General features: G+C 29.9%; 1 protein-coding gene across 1 annotated transcript; it reads left to right on the forward strand.

Moving 5' to 3' along the window:
* The first annotated feature begins 8,695 nt into the window (after positions 1-8,695).
* LOC100568869 (homeobox protein lin-39) lies at positions 8,696-11,359 on the forward strand. Its single transcript, XM_003245714.4, has 2 exons — positions 8,696-9,473; positions 10,595-11,359. Exons 1-2 carry the CDS (start codon positions 8,714-8,716, stop codon positions 10,987-10,989), a joined length of 1,155 nt encoding a protein of 384 aa, XP_003245762.2. The 5' UTR covers positions 8,696-8,713; the 3' UTR covers positions 10,990-11,359.
* The last annotated feature ends 8,099 nt before the right edge of the window (positions 11,360-19,458 follow it).

The following is a 19,458-nucleotide window of genomic DNA, read 5'->3' on the forward strand; positions in this document are numbered from 1 at the left end:
GTCTGAATCAGGTCAAATAAATTACAACTAATTACATACTAAATATTGGCAAAAATATTTGAGGAAAGTCACATATTATGTGGGTGGCTGGAGAAATGTACGTGACGTATATATAATATGATAGTGCGGGCCTCGGGGTATGCCACCACACAAGTGTTTACGTTCGTTCTGATGAGGAGTTATTCGTATCTGTTAAATCTAGTTGTTTCTAAATTACAATTTGAGAGCCATTAAGAAATTAGAATTACCCGGGGGCCACTATGATGAGGTGGTTCTCGTTTTAATTCTGTTCTACATGTAATTCATCTAGTAGTGTAATTAATTTAAAAAGTTTTATGGTAGGATATTTAATAAACTAAAATCTACAAAATTAATTATAAAATATTAAATGCAAATGTGAAATGATTAACATATACTTGTTATACCAATTGAAATATAATTATTGTCATGTATATGAATAGTTGCGGTACAAGTTTTGACAAAACAGCCATACCTACTTCGTAATGTATATTTGTACCAATTTGTACACAAAATTTAATTTAAATCCATCAATTAAAATCATCATTAGTTTTCCATGCTTACTTAGTTATACATTTCATTAATGTAGTATAGTAAAGAAGCATTTTATAGTTTAGGTAAAGTAAGTTTATTATAGTTCAATTTTCAGAAAATACGCATCATGCGTTGTCACCACCAATTATACACGCTCGACAATGTATAGTGTACACAGTATAGTAATGATAACGATAACTTATGACCATACACATATATAATATTATAATTGTTACTATAATATATAGTTATGCTTATGATTTATCGTTATGATAACTTAGGTATTGTATTTTTACATTTTATTACAGTGCCAAATAGATTGTCCGTCATCCACCGATAGATTTTTGTCAGAATTACAACTAGTGTCTCTCAATCGATAGTTGATTTAGAAAGAAATTGATCCGGCAGAAATACCTATTACATTTTGCCGTGGTATCGAAAGCGAGTAAAGTCCGGCTAGTGGCCAGTGGCTACGGTGTACATATGGGGCAACCCGCAGCAGTACTATATACGATTGGTGGCCACTGCCGGCCACCTAGTCAGCACAAACGCAGACGTGCCGCCGAACTTGACCAACAGAAATCAAAACGTAGAATATACATAATATTATGCATATTATACTATCATTTAAAATTGAATAATTAAAAATAATCAAATACGATAATATTAAATGTAAAGTTTTTTTTTAACTTCTTATTGTGTTTTTGCACTTAATAATTTGTGAAATGTATAAATTATGTTCCGCGTCAAAGATATAAGGTGGCTTAACAATTTGTATAATCCTTGTTGAGGCTATTATTAGCATTTTTATTGTTTAAGAGCAATAATTAAAATAATATTGACAGCAGGACGAAGGGTAAATATAGTAAAATAGGTACCTAAACAAATTCCAGTTTGTATCTAACAACTAAAATAAAATTGTTTGGTTATAACCAGTAATTAAAAATGCAATAGTGCTTCTTTATGGAGAAATGCAGTCACGTAGATACATCATTATTTTGTATACAATTATATACGGTATACTGGTATTATAGTATATACTTACTTTAAATTCTATACCATTTGGTAAGGTTGTAGCTTTTGATGATTATAGTGACTAGTGTGATGATGTGTAGTGAAAAAATCATAATTTATATTTTATAACGTTATTATTTTTACTTAGCTACATCATATTGTCACCAGTTCATTGCTAGGTAATTTCAATCAAAATTCTTCAAAGAAAATGTGTCCTGTAAAATAATAATATATACAAATAATATGAACTACGAAGAAACAGAAATTGACTAAAATATTAAATATTGATGTCCCCGTACGGCCATACCCATATTATTAAACTAGGTACCTAGTACATAGTGTGAAAAATTTGACCATTATACAGTACCTACAATATTTTTATTTGTATCGTAAATCGTCACAATAAGACAAATATTATGTCGAAACTATATAAAAATATATATTTACTTCATTGCGTTGTTTACGTGATTTTGGACAAACCATTAGATTCGGGCATCCGTAAACCACACACAAGAACGAAAAAAACAAGGGAAAAGAAAAAGGTACAATATCGTTAACCAAATATACAGAGAAACGTCTAGACAAAAGTTATTTGATACATAAAACATGAATGCGATATGTTACATCTCTCGTGTCCAGCACTTTTGATACATTTTTTCATGTTAGTTTTCAAGTGATGTTTCTCCGCAGGTAATCTATTTCCACCACCTACAATACTGCACAAGACATATTTTCACATCGTATTTCGATTATTTTTGCATTTTCTATTCTTATATATACGACGGCATCATCCTTTTTCCACAGCATCAATTTAAAATATTTTATCCGCAATTCGATAACCCCAGTGCAATTTTTTTTTTCGATCGACAAAACAGTGATTCGTATATATTATTCAAAAACATGTAATATTATCATTGAATTCTTTTCGGCCAAAACCCGCGATACTCAACACGCATGGGTCGCGTTCTCACCCCACACACAATTTAATAAACATACATAAACCTGATAAACCATGGCCGTTTGTTATTGTTGTCCAAACATAATTTTCTCATCTGCCAAACAATGCTATATAAGCCCAGAAAATAATGTTGCTTTTTCATTATGGGAAATATATCCACTCGTCACTCGTGTAAACACAGCGCTCCACAAAAAAATTTAGACAACCAACGTGTATCGAGGAAACGTTATCATATTTAAATTTTTTATAATATTCTATATTCGTATTAATACCTTTTGTCAAACATTGTTTATTATAGCTTAATTACTTATATAGTTTTTCTGTTATTACTTTGTATGCTTGTGCACTTCGATTGCTATTAAAATAATCTGGTATAAAAACATACCAATAATAATAAACACGCTCTTAATGTGTTTCACAAATCATTCTAGTAGTATAAATATTATCTTGTCATATATTTTGATAAATATTTCGATTTTGTAGTTCAGGTAGGAATAATAATTAAATAACATTAAAAGATTATTTTTATTATAAATTATATTATAATTTTACTATATTATAGTTGTTTCAATTTTTATTCATTTGAAAATATTGGGTAAATTATTTTGGTTTGTTTTTTAGTTTAAACTATAATATTACAGTATTTTATACAAATTTAAATTTTCAACGAAAATAAATGGCTTAGACGTATATGGTTTCGGGATCATCATTTTTAATGCGTATAATTGCATAATTGACAGCTTTATCGTGTCTTATAAATTATAAAGTATAATATTAATGAATATCCCCTATTAATATTTTTACTGTTGCTTTAGTACTCATCCTAATTTTTCATGTATTAATAACTTATCAGATACACCCTTCTACAGGTCTACTTAATATTACTATCTACCAAATCAATAATAATACATGCGTAGGTACATATGGTTGATGCTTCACTGCTTTAGGGCTTAGGCCTTCAGCAGTACCGGATTACTGAGTATAAAACAATTCATTCAATAAATTGTCTGTGTATTTGACCTAATTTTATAATGTATAAAAGTACAAAATTGTGCTTGAATTGAATTAGTTGACTGAATCCACGGTGCCATTAAATTAACGATTTTGATTTTTCCGTTTGTTAGAAGAAAGTATTGTTAATTGTGTTTGATTCATCTTTCGATTACATTTTTTAATTTTATCAATTAGATCAGGACTCACTTATTATGTCGGGAACACCGCTCAATATAATAATTATTGTCATCCACGATTCACCTATCGCAACAACTATCCACTCGTACAATATTATATTATCGTCACTGTTTAGAACCGGATATGACAGACGATTAAACGATTCGTATTGTTATCGTCTATCCCTTCGTCCCACCACGGTCGTTTGTTACCCTTTTTCATTTACCGCGGCGGCAATATTACCATTCCCAGTGCCGGTTACTCCGCCCTTGAACAGACGGTTTCGTCCAATAAACACACCCGCTCAATGAAAAGAAATAGATAATAATAATAACCAGTAGTGCCGTGAAGGGGTAACAGTTGTAACTGTGTAAACGATTTTATATTCCTCATTTGGCGGCTGGATGTATAAAATTATATAATATTATTATATTAGACATTAGTTATTACTTATTATATACTTAATAGTGTGTACTACAGTGACCCGTCTAAATCGTAATCGTAATAACGGCCGACCCACCCGACCTTGTCGTCATATTTTTTGGATATCAATTTTTTCGTCGTCATTTTTTTTTTTTATCGTTTGGTTGGTGAGGGGAGTAGAGACTAGAGATGGTATCAAGAAGAACTCGATACCAGGCGACCATCATCCATCCAATTTCTTTGATAACAATAAATACTTAGAAATTATAATATTATTATACCCCGGTAACACGACGGTTTCAGGTAGCAGCTTTGATGAAAAAATAATTTGACACAAAATAGGTTACTTTTATTAATAGGTACTATCAAGACTATTAAATTGGTTTATTACTTAAAATTAGAAGCATATCGACATTGATCTGTAGCCCAAACGGCTTCCTGTCTTACGAACAGGTAAATTCCCAAAAGGCTCCCATCGAAAAAAGTATAACAAACAGGTACATTTCCAAACGGCTGACGATAATACCAGTATACCGATTTGAGATCAATATACCGATATATCGTATACCGGTATAGGTACTGTTCAAACTATGTACTGTATATACCGTTGTATAATATGTATATGGGAATTAACCTTTTTGTAAAACGGGAGCCGAATGGGCTACGTCTAACGATAGTGTTGAAAAATATCGTAATCTTATCAATTCATCATAAATACGTACCAGTTAACGATCTCGTGCGTGCTTGAACTTTCACTTGTATAGTTGTTTGACATAAGTTTTCTTTTTGAAATATAGCAACTCTATAGCGCGACGACGGCACTATAATATCCATGATCTATATTTTTATTTGTGTGATTTCTTACGGTTGAAAACATCGTGACCAATTTCATAAGGTCGGAATATGCAACGCGTTTGACGACACTCACAAGTCCTGGGCCATTGTACCTAAGCAAGAAATAAATTAATAGTTGTGATACCAGTTCCGTTTTTACGCCTTTTAAAATTATTGTTATATTTTCCAGGCGTGCGTTGATCGTCCTAGACATTGACTATAATATTATTCGAATACGCTCAAGCTCAATTCGTTAAACCGAATGGATTAAATAATCGAAACGTTTAAAAACGTACTTCGATACGCTTCGATGCGGCTCAAGTTCCACGATTATACAAAATCCTCCTTAAATCGGTCACGACGAAAGCACACTGCGTAATTTGTTCTTTTTTTTCAGTAGATTACTTTTCTGCAAAATACAAGTTTTCCTTTTGTTACTATATATACACCTACTAATAATAGTTTAGAAAATATAAACTTATTTTTTAATTTACCAATACTTTTAAAGAATTATATGGTTTTAAACCTTACTTTCATAGAACGTAATTCGATAAAAAATCTCCTCCGCAATAAATAATTATTTTTATTTTTTTTAAACAAAACTTTGCATTCTAAATTTGAGAATTAATGTTTTAATTTTATTCTTTATATATTTTACGCCAAATGACAATTGAAAGAAATACGCAAGATGTATTATTGTACTATTATTAACATAAAATATATTATAATAGTAGGTACAACAAATTATAAACATAAAGATAAAATAGTTAAAATAGAACAAAGTACTTGCAATGTCATGTTATAAGCGATCTGAGCTATAAACTAAAGCACAATTTAATTGGCATTACGAAACATACTATGTAGTGGCTGATTGTAACTGTAGACCATATATTATCATCATATTATAATGAATTCTCGTCATGTTATAATTTTATTTATAGATACTCAATAATATAATTGTTTTATAGTTTTAGTAAATATGAACAACTTTAATTATCCATTTCAATTTACACATTTGATACATTTTGATTATAAATTAATAAGAAAAGACAAACAAATTAATTTACAGAATATGTTTTGTATTTTTATGTGAAAACTATTGATGATTTAAAAGTCATTGTATACGAAAAGTGGAGAACATAACAATTATGATTATCAAATGACAATCTATAGGGATGTATATTTATTTTCTTGAAATAAAGGTATTAGTTTCGGTTTCAGAACATATTATTTTCATGATTGATTCCAATTCGTGGACCCTTGATTACTATATAATATAGATTAAGAAGAAAAAAGATCAGTTTTCTGATAAAATATTCTAAAAAAAGTAAGAAATATGAGTAATGCGGATTATACATTTTGATAAATTATGAATCTTTATATTAATAATAAAATAAAGAGAAATATTAATTTTTATATAAAATTATGAAATAAACTGTATAATATCCAATACTGCATACTCACTATGATATATTTTAACAAAAAAACATTTTTTTTTTTTTAGGTAAATACATTATCTACTTAATATACGTAATTCAGTTTTTAAGTTTACTTGTATTATATTTTCATGTTTTGTTTATCAAGAATTAATAATTCATAATATAGTTTTTATTAATTTTGAAATTCTAAGAAAATCACATCAAATTAATGGAACGTCAGTTAAGCACTGAAATAGTTAAATAATATCATTATAATATGGGCGCTGTCACTGATGTCATACAATGTAAAAATGTGATTTTCTTGTTGAATTTTATATTAATATTTAATCCATTAAATTGCATTATTATTCATGGAGTCTACAGTACTAAATTTAATAATCCCTAGAAGGTGATGACACTTAATATAATGTGTTTAATGAACACATCATAATAAATAGATAGGTATAAATGTATAATATGGTATACACTATAGTACTATAATACATAAGTACATAATATATAAATCCATTTAAGTGTCTATACTAATTATTTCAAAAACTCTTAATTAATTTTTTTGAAAATATTAATTTTAATTGATACATAAAGTTGAATTTTGCACGAGTAGCTTAGCAATTGATTAGTTCTGGCCCATAACTTATGGGTATTAAAAGATTATACCTATGTGAATAGTGGAAAAACTTAGCGAGGTACTCCAGTACTACTCTTCGCAGCTCATACAACTACTCATTCTGAATACAACAAAAAAATATTGGCATGGAATATGAAATTAAAAATTATGTTGTGATTTAAAAAAGTTAAAACTTTTCAAAACAATGAGTGTTATAATTTACTTGATATATATAAATAGCAATGTTTTTGGAAATATAACGACATAACTTACAGACATTGCGGGGCACTGTATTTATATTTTTTCCCCCATAACAGTACGACATAGTATATAATATGATTGTGTAAATACCTATTATCATTGAACGTAAAATATGACTAACCTCAAAATACGATCAAACTATAGTAACTACCTACAAGCATGTAATAGTGTTCATGATCTGTTATACACTCTTCCGATTGTATAGTACCTAAACTCTCCGATTTTTAAAATTAGTAAACTATCCCGATCCCAGATGATAAACTCTCCTGGGTCAACATTATATTTACCTGAAGGAAATATATATACGTACGTACTCTCGGGTCATAATTGTGTTTTCCTAAAGGAAATTTGTAAACTATCCCGTGTTGTAAAATTATAGGCTACCAAAAAATAGACACCTTAAGTTTTTTTAAATATGTAGGTATGGTTCATATTATCATAAAAATTAAATTTAAATATTAATTTAATTTGAAATTGATTTATATTATTATTATTTTTATTATTTAAAAATTAGTTACAATAATGTATATAAACTGACTTTTTTAAAATTAAATTCAAATATATATTATATTTAAATGATGTTTATGTTTATTTTATTTTAAACATTTAATTATAATCATATAATAAATTACAATGTATAAACGAAGTTATTATACAGACTCGGAAGAATTTATTTATATATACTATGTATTTTTCAGGTAGTACTGGAGTAGACCCGGGACAGTTTACCATCGGGTATCGGGAAAGTTAACAAGTGATTAAAATCGGGAGAGTTTATAATCGCCCGTGTTCATACTGTTGATATTTATTTAATCGCGTGCGGCGTGCAGTAATGTATAAAATACATATCATATAATACGAAGGAGTTTATACATCGAAGGCAAACGCGTTTAAGTCCATACTACATGTATACAATTAATGTTGTCTCGTGGATTTTCATCCTCTTATTTACGAACAGAATAAAATATATCGTATTGTCGTTTGTCACGAACGGTTGACAGCGAATAATGACGATTCCGCGTCTAGTGTATCATGGATTACAATAATGATATACACGGGGTGGTAGAATAGAACACGGAGTGGTGGTGGTGGAAGTTATCAGGCCATTATTAATAAATGGGGACTGGTGCGATATTTGATCGCGAGGAAATTCGGTCTGCACCGTTTGGAGGGGGAGGGGGTTAGTTGAGTGGATTGATTTTTGGTCAGTGGACAGATATATAATTGTATACAGACGGACAATTAGCGGGATGGGTTTTTAAAAACAGTCAACAAACACACCATTGTATGCAGCAGCAGAGGCGACACGCATGCACACAGATATGCTGCACTCGAAGCCCCCTCGAGGGATGAAAAAAAAGGGTCGCGCCGTACAAGACATGGGTAGGCGGTGCTAGATGGATCACGGTTTGGTGGTGGGGACGACCCTCGAGGCTGGTCGGTGGGGTTGGTGCGATGCAGACCTCTGGTAGACAATCAGTCACCACACAACCCCGCTGCCGAAGACCTCAACGCTGGTCGTCACCGTGTTCGTGCGTAAAACCCGTATACATTTATCTCGTGGTTATTATTTTAATTACAGATGGTATTATCGTGACCGTGTTAAAAAATTATACTGCCGTCCTCTTGTTTATAAAAGTATCGACGTTGTGTCACGTGTGTGTGATCGGGTTACTATTAATTCCAAATCGTTTCCACGGCCACGATATGGACGGTCCTCGTTGGCCCGTGACGATGACCTCTACCAAGAAGACCATGTCCCGGTCATTTCTGATTGATACGCTCATAGGCAGCGTCAAACGTCCCTCTACCACCGCCGCCGTGGCTGCTGCTGCCGCTGCAGCCACCGTATCCGCGGCCTCCGTACCTTATCACCCACAACTCAACGAGTACATTCAGTTCTTGAACAGGACTGCAGCGGCAGCCGCCGTCTACGGATACCAATCGTCGACGCCTGTTGCATTTCCATCGGCTACTAATCCACGGTTTTTCGGTTATCCGGTCGGTGGCAGTAGCAGTGGAGGTGGCGGTGGTGCATTCGGCAAAGACCACCAACAGCAGCACCACAATCACCAACACCACCACCACCAAAAGCAAGAGGTCGTAAAACCCGTTCCCGTTGTAGCCACCAACACGAGCCAAAGGAATAAACCACATCATGCCAAAACTACGGCGAAAAAGAGAACTGTAAATGAAATGATGGCTTACGATCCGGGTAAGTTGTATAAGATGATAAACGCATATTTACTGAAAACGAGAAGTTAGGTTATTATTTTTAAATTTCATTATCAATATCATCGTTCATCAATTACCATTAAAGAAATAGTGTTATATTAAAAGTTCGATTAAAGAAATTCAAAACGACCAATTTATTTTTGCATTTATCACACATCAAACATATTGTATTATTGAAAGGGACGTATAAAATATATAATTTAATTTAGTTCGATATTAATTTCAAATTTTAAAAATAATTTTACAATCGAATTTGATTATCATACATTTGCTATTTAATTAGTTTTTTAGTCGGTACACGATGCACCTTTAATGGCTATGGTGTAGGGTTGAAAATATTTTAAACACTGTTTGAATTGTTTATACAATATATAATAATATTAGTCTTAGCTACATTATTTAAAATTTTCGTAAAGAGAAAGTTTTCTTTATTTTACTTTAGGTACTTTATTAATTTATTATTTGTTACCGACTGATGATTGTAGATTATAAAAAATTATTTCTTTCCTATCAGTAAATTAATATATTATGTTATTTAAAGAGGATTTTATGCATATCAACGAAATAATTTCTTTTTTATTTTCAAAAGTCAATCTTAAAATAGTTTATTAGATGGGGAGTATATAATTTTAATAGACGAATTAAATTTTTAAATGTCGAACTGCCAACTGTAAGTTTAATATTGTTGCAGAGTGGTGGAGTGTCAGTGTGTCACTCACCCACGACCTCCTTTCGGTTCGTCCCTATCTCCATTACTCAAATATAATTATACTTTATTTTTTTTGATATAATTCCAGACAGCATTTAGAATAAATATTTCTTTTATAATGTTTGTAAATATATTTTAAAAATTGTATATTTTTTTAAAATTCTGGACAGGAAATATTTACTTTGCCAATATTTGAACAATATATATACTTTGCCACTGTGGTCATATAGCTTAATAAGCGTGCTGTAGTTTTATATGCGACCATAAATAATATAATTACCATAATATTATTGTCTATTAATTCGGGTCTATCGTATAATGTGAATAAGAATAATTAATAATAATTTAAAAAAAAAATTACGACTTACAATTCTGTTTTTTTTTTCGTTCAGATTGTGCTGTGCCAGAAGACCCACTACGAGAAAATGGTGAGAGCGACACAGATTCCGGTAGTTCGAAAAGGATCCGGACCGCTTTTACCAGTAACCAGCTATTGGAGTTAGAACGAGAATTCTCCAGCAACATGTATTTGTCGCGATTGAGGCGCATAGAGATCGCCAACTGTCTGCGGTTGTCTGAGAAGCAGGTGAAAATTTGGTTCCAAAACAGACGGGTTAAGCACAAGAAAGAAGACGGACCCACATCATCGACCAAACCAGGTACACCATGCTGCAACTGTCCGAAATCGTGTCATCAGTCGTCCACGGCGGTCGGAAGTACGTCCGGCTGTCGACAAATTGATATCGAGGGCGGCGATGGTGATGAACGTTGTGGTCAGTTTGACTAGGCGTGAGTGTAGGCGAACAAGCTATATTATAATGTAATTTATAGTTCGTCCTTGACAAGTACAAACATTATCTTAAGAGCAATGGCTGTGATGAAGAGTGGAGGTCGAATGACATCGATCAAACACTGTAACACGAATTTCTTTTTAAACCGTTCGCGGTTGTCGCGAATTAACTAAGTCATTCAAAATGTAACGAATTTAATTAGTTGGTGAAATAATAACAGAATTTTCAGTATACTGCGCGTCGTCCTAAACTAGTAATCGTCGAGAACGGCGTTGACGGGGTTTTAATTAAATAAGACGAAACTGATACGTGTGGTTTGAACAAAATATATTATTATATAGTTTAATAAATATTATGTTTATTAAATCATCATGACTAAAATATATTTAAATTTGTAATTGTTTTTTTTTTTATTGTATATTAATTTTTTAAATATTTTAATCAGATTGTAAATAAATTTGTCATTGTTGATTCTTCTTAAAAAATTAAGTGAAATCATTTTTTTTATACACATCCAATTACCTACTAGACAAAGATATCCAAATCAAAAATAAGAAAATAAGCTTTGTCAAAAAAAAAATATATATATATTAAATTGCCACATTTTATAAAGCCATTGGTTAAAAATGTATCATATTATTATCATCATCATTATATATTTTCTTAACTTGTTATTGGTCTTACATTTTATATAATATACTTATATTTTACTTATAAATTATAATATACTGTCTTATTATATTAGTAAAATGGGGCAAGACTCCGGTTCCTGTATCCCGTCAGATTTTTTTTTTTAAATTCTGAATGAATTGGTACAGTAAAGTGAGTAAACCCTTTAAATACCGGCCATTCTCGGTCACTGAAAATTATTCCGCTATTCCGCTATTGAAGAAGGCTTAATATAGGTTTATTTATATATATATTCAAAAAATATATAAATCATGAGGTTGAAGTAAAGAAATATAGATGCTTGAAATAATCTACTATTACTTAAAATATTATTTCTGTGTAGGTACAATGAAATTTTCAATATTCTTAGACTAATATTTATAAGCATAATATTATGTACATTTTTTCAAGTGTTGATACATTTTTTATACTTGAAAAAAAGCTTGAAATTTAATACAATATCACACATAACTACATAAATTAATCTTATAACTTATAATTATTCAAAAACAATAAAAATACATATTCACAATTTTTGTTTTTAAGTCTTTTAAGCTCTAATTATGATACAATTTGTCAAAATAACGAATATTTGCAAATTAGGGTGACACCTACTTACACCCAGTTGGAAGAGATCTGAGTAATATTGATAGCTTATCAATAAAATATGCAGTAAAAAGTGCTAATGTATCAAAGATAAGTATAGCCAGTATAGGTAATAAAGGGGGTGTGGATACTCCTACGAGTCTGATTGGCTTTAATTTGTTCAGCTCCCCCCCCCAAAAAAAAAAATTTTAAATGTGCTTATGCATTACAATTTACAGTGACCTAGCCAATGACAAGATACACTCGACAGACGACATATTATATAACTATATTATTATAGCAGAGCGATTTCCCAGTTTTGTTTGTATACAATTATTTATAATTATTATTAATTTTCATCACAGTTAATTTGAGTACCTACTATCTAATACGATTTTGTAAATGCTTTGGTTAGTGATTACCTCTGATACTTTGTTAAATGACAGTTTCATATTCGCAGTAAGTTAAATAATATTAGGTAATAGCGTATAACTATAATAAACACGTATTTTTGAGAGTAGAAAAACGTACTCGCTGAACCCACATAATATATATTATATATTTCCAATAATATTATGTACGAGTAACCCTGTGGTCTTTTCTGAAAACCAATAAAAACGTCGTTGAGGGTTTTGTTTGATGCGAATGGGGTAAACAATAATAAAGTTTAGATACCCTTTTCGGTAAAAAGGACGTTCCTACGCGGCGCGGGAGGTTGCAGGAGTCACGTATCGAAATAATAGGTAGGTAAAAATAAAAGGTACCTACGGAGTACGGATCCGTTGTACCAGTCCGTTCAATATACCAACCAGCACGACACAGTCTGACCGACTTGACTGTTATATAATAAAATATAATATATTAATAATATTATTATCGGCGCTGTCGTTTTTGAGGGTACGTCGGTGGTGACTGGTGGTAGTAGACGACAGCGGTAGTCCACGTAAACCGGCACCAAAGGTTATTTTACATACTATTATATACGTATACGATATACAATACATATTATATAAAATATACAATATACATATAATATACTGATGTACAAACGTATAAAGGACGTTTGATTTATGTGATTCTTCGTTAAACCTTGTTCATTTTCTGTGGGGATTTTCCCGTCCGTCCGCGGCTTTATATATTATTATTATGTACGCGGATACCGTACACTCGAAAATCGCCCACCACCGCGTTTTGTTGTTTTATTGCACCCGACCCCGTACGCCGGTCACGTAATAAATATTTATGCCTAAAGTTTCTGTTTATTTTTTTTTCTCCCCATCGACCCCTTCGATTTTCTATTTTTTCTTCTGTCGGTGAAAGTGTAATATATCCTACGACATACCTATAATATAATATTAGGTATAGGTGCCTATATTATTGTATGACACTATATGGTGTACAGCAATTCAAGCATTAGCTTTATGTAATATGTAGTATGTAGTTACTTGTATTTTGCTGCTTACAAATAATAATAATGATTAGAACACATGATTTACATCAAGAAGTTTGATGATTTAGCATAGACGCATCAAAGTTAATGCTCAAACGACCAACGACGTCTGTCGTACGTAATATTATAATTATTATAATATCGACGGTAAAACATTATATTATATAGTAATCAGTCATCAACAAAGTTATTTAGTTATATAGGTTAGATCGGAAGTATTTGTAATATTGTATAATTCACATTTTAATTTCCATCCGAGATCAAAATAGTAAATATTTGTACGTGAGTGCATTACAACAAAGTGTTTTCAATCTTATAATAATATTATGTTATTAGGTATATTGTTTTATCATGAGAACTATCGTTTGTTTGGAGTTTTCTCGTTTCCGTTCAAATGCCATCAAAATCCATGCCTTTAATCGAATTAGGATTTGTTAGAGCTCGGAAATCGAATGAGATAGGTAGGTACCTACCCTAAAATGCCATACGTCCCTAGGGCCACGATGGTCAACCCGAGAATGTCAACTCGTCTCGTCTGAATATTATATTACTCACAAAATTATTTTCAGTATGCGTCGCTTTGCTATGGTTGCTCGTTAAAATTACCATACGTCCAAACACCGACGTCATATTTGTTACCACGAAAATAATAACGTTTCAAGTAAAATGATTACCGCGGTAACACGCGTATTATGCGGTGAGCTACAATTTAAATCAATACAACTGAGCATTATATCATTATAATTCAGATTAATTTAAGATCATTATAAGTTATAACTATACATTACAATGGTGGAATTAGCTTTGACTAATTTATTTAGAACAATTTTAAAACGCGACAGTCGACCGGTGAATAAATTTTACACGTTATATATCGCATGTAAGTTTTTGTCTGTCAAACACTAAAAATGTTTCAATTTTCACTTTGAAGTTAGTTTCTGGTAATAATTTGGATTTTTGTGACTTTTGTGATTTTTGTGATCTTCAAAAAAGAAATCACGGAAAAATCCTGTTATTTTGTTATAATTTGGAAAATTGATTTTGTAATTTAACATTTTTACCATATTTTATATTAACCTTTTCTAGACATAATATAAATTTTGAAAAGCGTTGGGAAAAACAAAAAAAAATTAAGGAAAACCGGGAATTTTTTCGCAAAATCGGTTTTTGACAAAATCTATTTTGGTTTTTGGCATTACTCTAAAACATATGACCGTAGATACTTGAAATTTATATCATATGTTTATTTTATAAATTCTCATACCTGTGAAATTTTTAAAATATTTTGATTCGTTTTGATTTGTTTAGTAAAATTTTCAATTTTCAATTTTTTTAGTTTTTTTTTCTGTAAATGTTAATAAAATTGTATTTGTTGGGTCAATAAGCTTGAAAATTTAATACAATGCTCCTGCTATATTGCTACAATAGCAGTTAAAAATATTAAAAAAACATAAACAAAATATTTTTTACAAGCTTTTAAAGTTCGAATTTTGACAAAGTTTATCAAATTTAAAGTTAAAAAATGATTTTGTAGATAAAAATTTATAAATTTTTCAAATTTTACAGCTAACGATTGAAAATTTAAAACAATGTTCCAAGTAAATAGGCTATGTATAAATTACTTTATTTACAATAATATCATGAAATATACTTAGTAATATTATCATATGCTGACCGACCGTCTTCGCTCACAATCGTTTTTCTTATGCAATGATATTATAATTTAACCACCAACCTTTACAGTGACCCACTTGTACAACCTACTGTAGAGCAACCCCCACTTTCCCACATTTTTTTAATTTGGTATATTATTGTTCTGTATTTACTACTACATAATATGTACATTGTAGGTACTTATATTATGTTATCAATTATTATTATAATCATATGAAAAAATTATTATAATATGTAGTATTAGCACTCATCTCAGTGTGTAATATCCCACGTAGTGGTTGTAAACTTAATAAAGTACATATATTATTACAGAACATTAATTATATTCTTTTATATTACACATAATAAAGAACACAACAGTAATGGCATTTATCATAATTTATCATGTTGTTTTATTATGATTATTCACATTATTATGCATATTCACATGTGTGGAACCACATAAAGATGAGATGGATTGAGTGTTTTAGTAAGGGAAGAAGTACAACTGCGACAAAATTCATTGAATAATTGGGAAATTGTTTTAGTATTTTTGGTTTTCCTGATACTACTACACAAGATATTATAACGGTCGTCTGTTCGCGCCGATAGAATTTAGAAAATTTCGTTAGAACGATTTTATAAAATTATTGTATTTACCTCCGATAAATTCAGATTCAAAAAAATCAGTGGAATTGTGTAATGTTTAAGTGGAAAAGACAAAAAAAATTGTTAATAAATTATTTGTGTGTGGAACGAGATGTAAAGAGAATTCAATGAAAGATAATAATATATTAGAATTTTATCATAATATAATTCTCGTACTCAAATTTAAACCGAAAAACCTATTAATATTAAAACAAAAAACCACAGAGTAGCATAGAAGAAAACAAATTGATCAAAATCATAATAGCTGGTAATACCTATTCATTATTTACTATCTAAAAAAAAAACTAAGTAAAAATAACGTTTAGTTCAAAATTATTTGATCGGGCAACAGTCGAGGTGAAATATATTATTAAATCGTATGTAATTCAGTAAGATATGTTGATAAATTAAGTTATTAACTCATAAAAATAAATGAAAGAACTTTTTTTAAATTAAAATTTACATCCAGAGACACTTGAGAGTACAATATTATAATAGCATTCAAGTATTTTAAACATAGGAAACAATAACATTGAACTATGAAATTGTATAAATTGTTGTAAAATAATTTATTACGCTGAATACAGTTTAAATAAATTGTATGTTTAAATTTCATTATAATGTTTTTGTAATTTAAATTTAAGGAGAGAAAATAATCTTATGTCTATGTGTGTAATACCATGTAATCTTATCGTGTTGCACGTCAACCGTCAACGTTTAATTAAATAAAATCATCTTACTTATCTACCCACAGTAAAATTCGTATGTCAATACGGTAAGCACAGGCATCCCGAGGGGGTAAGATCTGGAGCATTCAGCCCCCTGGTTTTTTATGGACATTTTAATTAAGTATATTATGATAAATTATTATATAAAAAATTGAAATTGGTTATACCAAAAAAAAAATTGCTACTATAACAAATTCTATTAAGCCAAGTTAACAATTAATATTATATTGTTTTATTAATTATATATGAAAAAACTAACCCCTCCCCTCCCCTCATAGACAAATAACTGTACCCATCTTAATATCCATTATAGTTTAGCTCACGAAGAATAGAACAATTATATTATAATTCCTAGGAGTAAGATCACCTGAATGACATACAAAAATGGGGAGATAAATGGAAAATAAAACTGAACCCTCAAAAAAGCACAGCAGTCCTTTTCACTAATCGTCGCCCCAAAACTCCCGGCAATTTAAAACTGTACGGCAATAACATTCCCTGGTCACCTAGCATCAAATATCTCGGCGTAATATTAGACAGGAAACTAACCTGGAACCCACACATCACCTCTAAACTTCAACAAGGCTACCAGAGACTAAAGATACTTTATCCATTGTTAAACCGACAATCATCGCTAAGCTGGAAATGTTCTATTTTGCTATACAAATTTTACGACCACTACTTTTATATGCAGTCCCTGTGTGGGGAAATTGTGCTAAGACCCATATACACAAGATACAAATATTTCAATCTAAAGTCCTCAGGACAATATCTAACGCCCCATGGTTTATACGTAATGCTGCTCTGCACACGGACTTCCAGCTACCATCTATAACTGATTATATAAAGAAATTAACAATCAACTTCTTCAACCACTTACAGTCTGCTAGCAGCGCTAAATACTACAACCTAAGTGTCCCTCCTCCAACACGCCGTCTCAAGCGTGGACGTCCACATGATCTCCTATGCTATTTTTTTATTGTATTATTATTTTCTCATTTATTAATTCTTAATTAAATCTTAATTGTACATATCTATTAATGTTCTAAATATATAGTTAGATCTAAGCTCATAAAACATTGTTAAATTCTAATTTATCGATTCTTACTGATTTTGTAATTTTTTTTTATGTTAACCTTTTTCAAAATGTCAAATATTATATTCTTTTAGCCTTAAGTTTAGATGAATAATGTTAGGAAAACTTTATAAATAAAAAAAAAAAAAAGAATTCCTAGGAGTAAGAAAACATAATATTATTATGTAATTTGAATATTGTAAATTTATTTTTTTTTATCTATGAATATTTCATTGATATTAATATATTATAGATATTTTAATTAGGTATGATAAATAATTGACTATGGAAAATGAAACTACAAAGGTGTTATGTACGGCAATATAATATAACAATATTTACTTGACAGTAAGTTCGGCTAAGTTGAAATCATACTGAATTATGATTTGTAATTTAAAATATCATAATTTTACTAAAATTTGGTTGTTATATTTTATATAAAAATATAAGACTACAATAATAATACAACATGATATTTTATTTAATGGTTTAATATAAAATATAACTTTCATTTTATCTGAAACACAAACACAATGATAATATAATTTATAACTAGTTCAAGTCACAACAAAGCAGAAATATTCATAAACTGACATAATGCGACTTAAAATTTAACAAACATTTCTAACCCATCACAAATATTAATACGGAATTTAGATAATATAATATATTTTGTACTATATAGTGTATATACATAAAGTTGTAAAAGATTAAAAATGGTTAAAATATTATTGTTAAAAATAATATTTTATTATATTCAGTTAATTTTATTAATTCAAAGGTTTCTAAATAAATTATTTAAGTAAGGCAGACCTATAGGTATTCAAACATATTATCTCTTTATATTAAAAATTCAATACAAATGGTATATAAATGTTGTTCAATTTTTAAACCACTCATTGATTTTCCAGAAAATTGTGAAAATCAAGGTATACCTAATAAAATCAACTTATAAATAACATATTAATATTTACCTATCAGATTTGTATCATACATTTTTTTTAACAGTGAACATTTGTATTATCCTTCAATTATTTCTGTTTAGAATACATTTTCCCTCACTTTATAATTGATCACTATCAAGTACGAGACATGTTAAGATATCCGAGCAAATGTATCTTTGTACGACAATTCCCAGCACAATTCTGCGTTGTAAATCGTCTTAGAAAAACGGTTTCGTCGTTGTCTCCCGGGACAATGTTGGTTGAAAATAATAATTACACAGTCATTGATGTCCCTCGACGAGGAATATCAAGCTTTGAAAAATAAAAATGTGATACCTTACTTAAGTCTGTGTACAATATAAAAATATAAACTTATAAGCATGTACAATTCAAAATAGATAACAATCTTACAAAATATTATTACTACAATAATCCTCTTATTTTAAATTCTGAGCATAGTAAATTAATGTATTGCGTATTCACAATGATGTGTGTTGTTTTTCTGTCACAATATTTGGGGTACTAAAAATTTTTAAAATAATAATGCTCAGTTTTTGTATGTAAAGATTTATAATTGAATTCGAGTCCAACACATCCGTTACAATGACATACTCGACAACTACTGTACAGCATAATAGTACCAACTTGTCCACCTTTTTTGTGTTAATATAGGTTTAATTAAAATAAATTACTGTATTAATATTTATTGTGAT

This window comes from Acyrthosiphon pisum, chromosome A3, assembly GCF_005508785.2.
Source record: "Acyrthosiphon pisum isolate AL4f chromosome A3, pea_aphid_22Mar2018_4r6ur, whole genome shotgun sequence".
NCBI lineage: Eukaryota > Metazoa > Arthropoda > Insecta > Hemiptera > Aphididae > Acyrthosiphon > Acyrthosiphon pisum.

What these genes read in the sequence shown, in the direction of transcription:
- LOC100568869 (XM_003245714.4), top strand. Translation starts at nt 8,714, where the DNA reads ATGCAGACCTCTGGTAGACAATCAGTCACCACACAACCCCGCTGCCGA. An exon ending in AATGATGGCTTACGATCCGG is followed by an intron (nt 9,474 to 10,594) that starts GTAAGTTGTATA and finishes TTTTTCGTTCAG; the next exon opens with ATTGTGCTGTGCCAGAAGAC.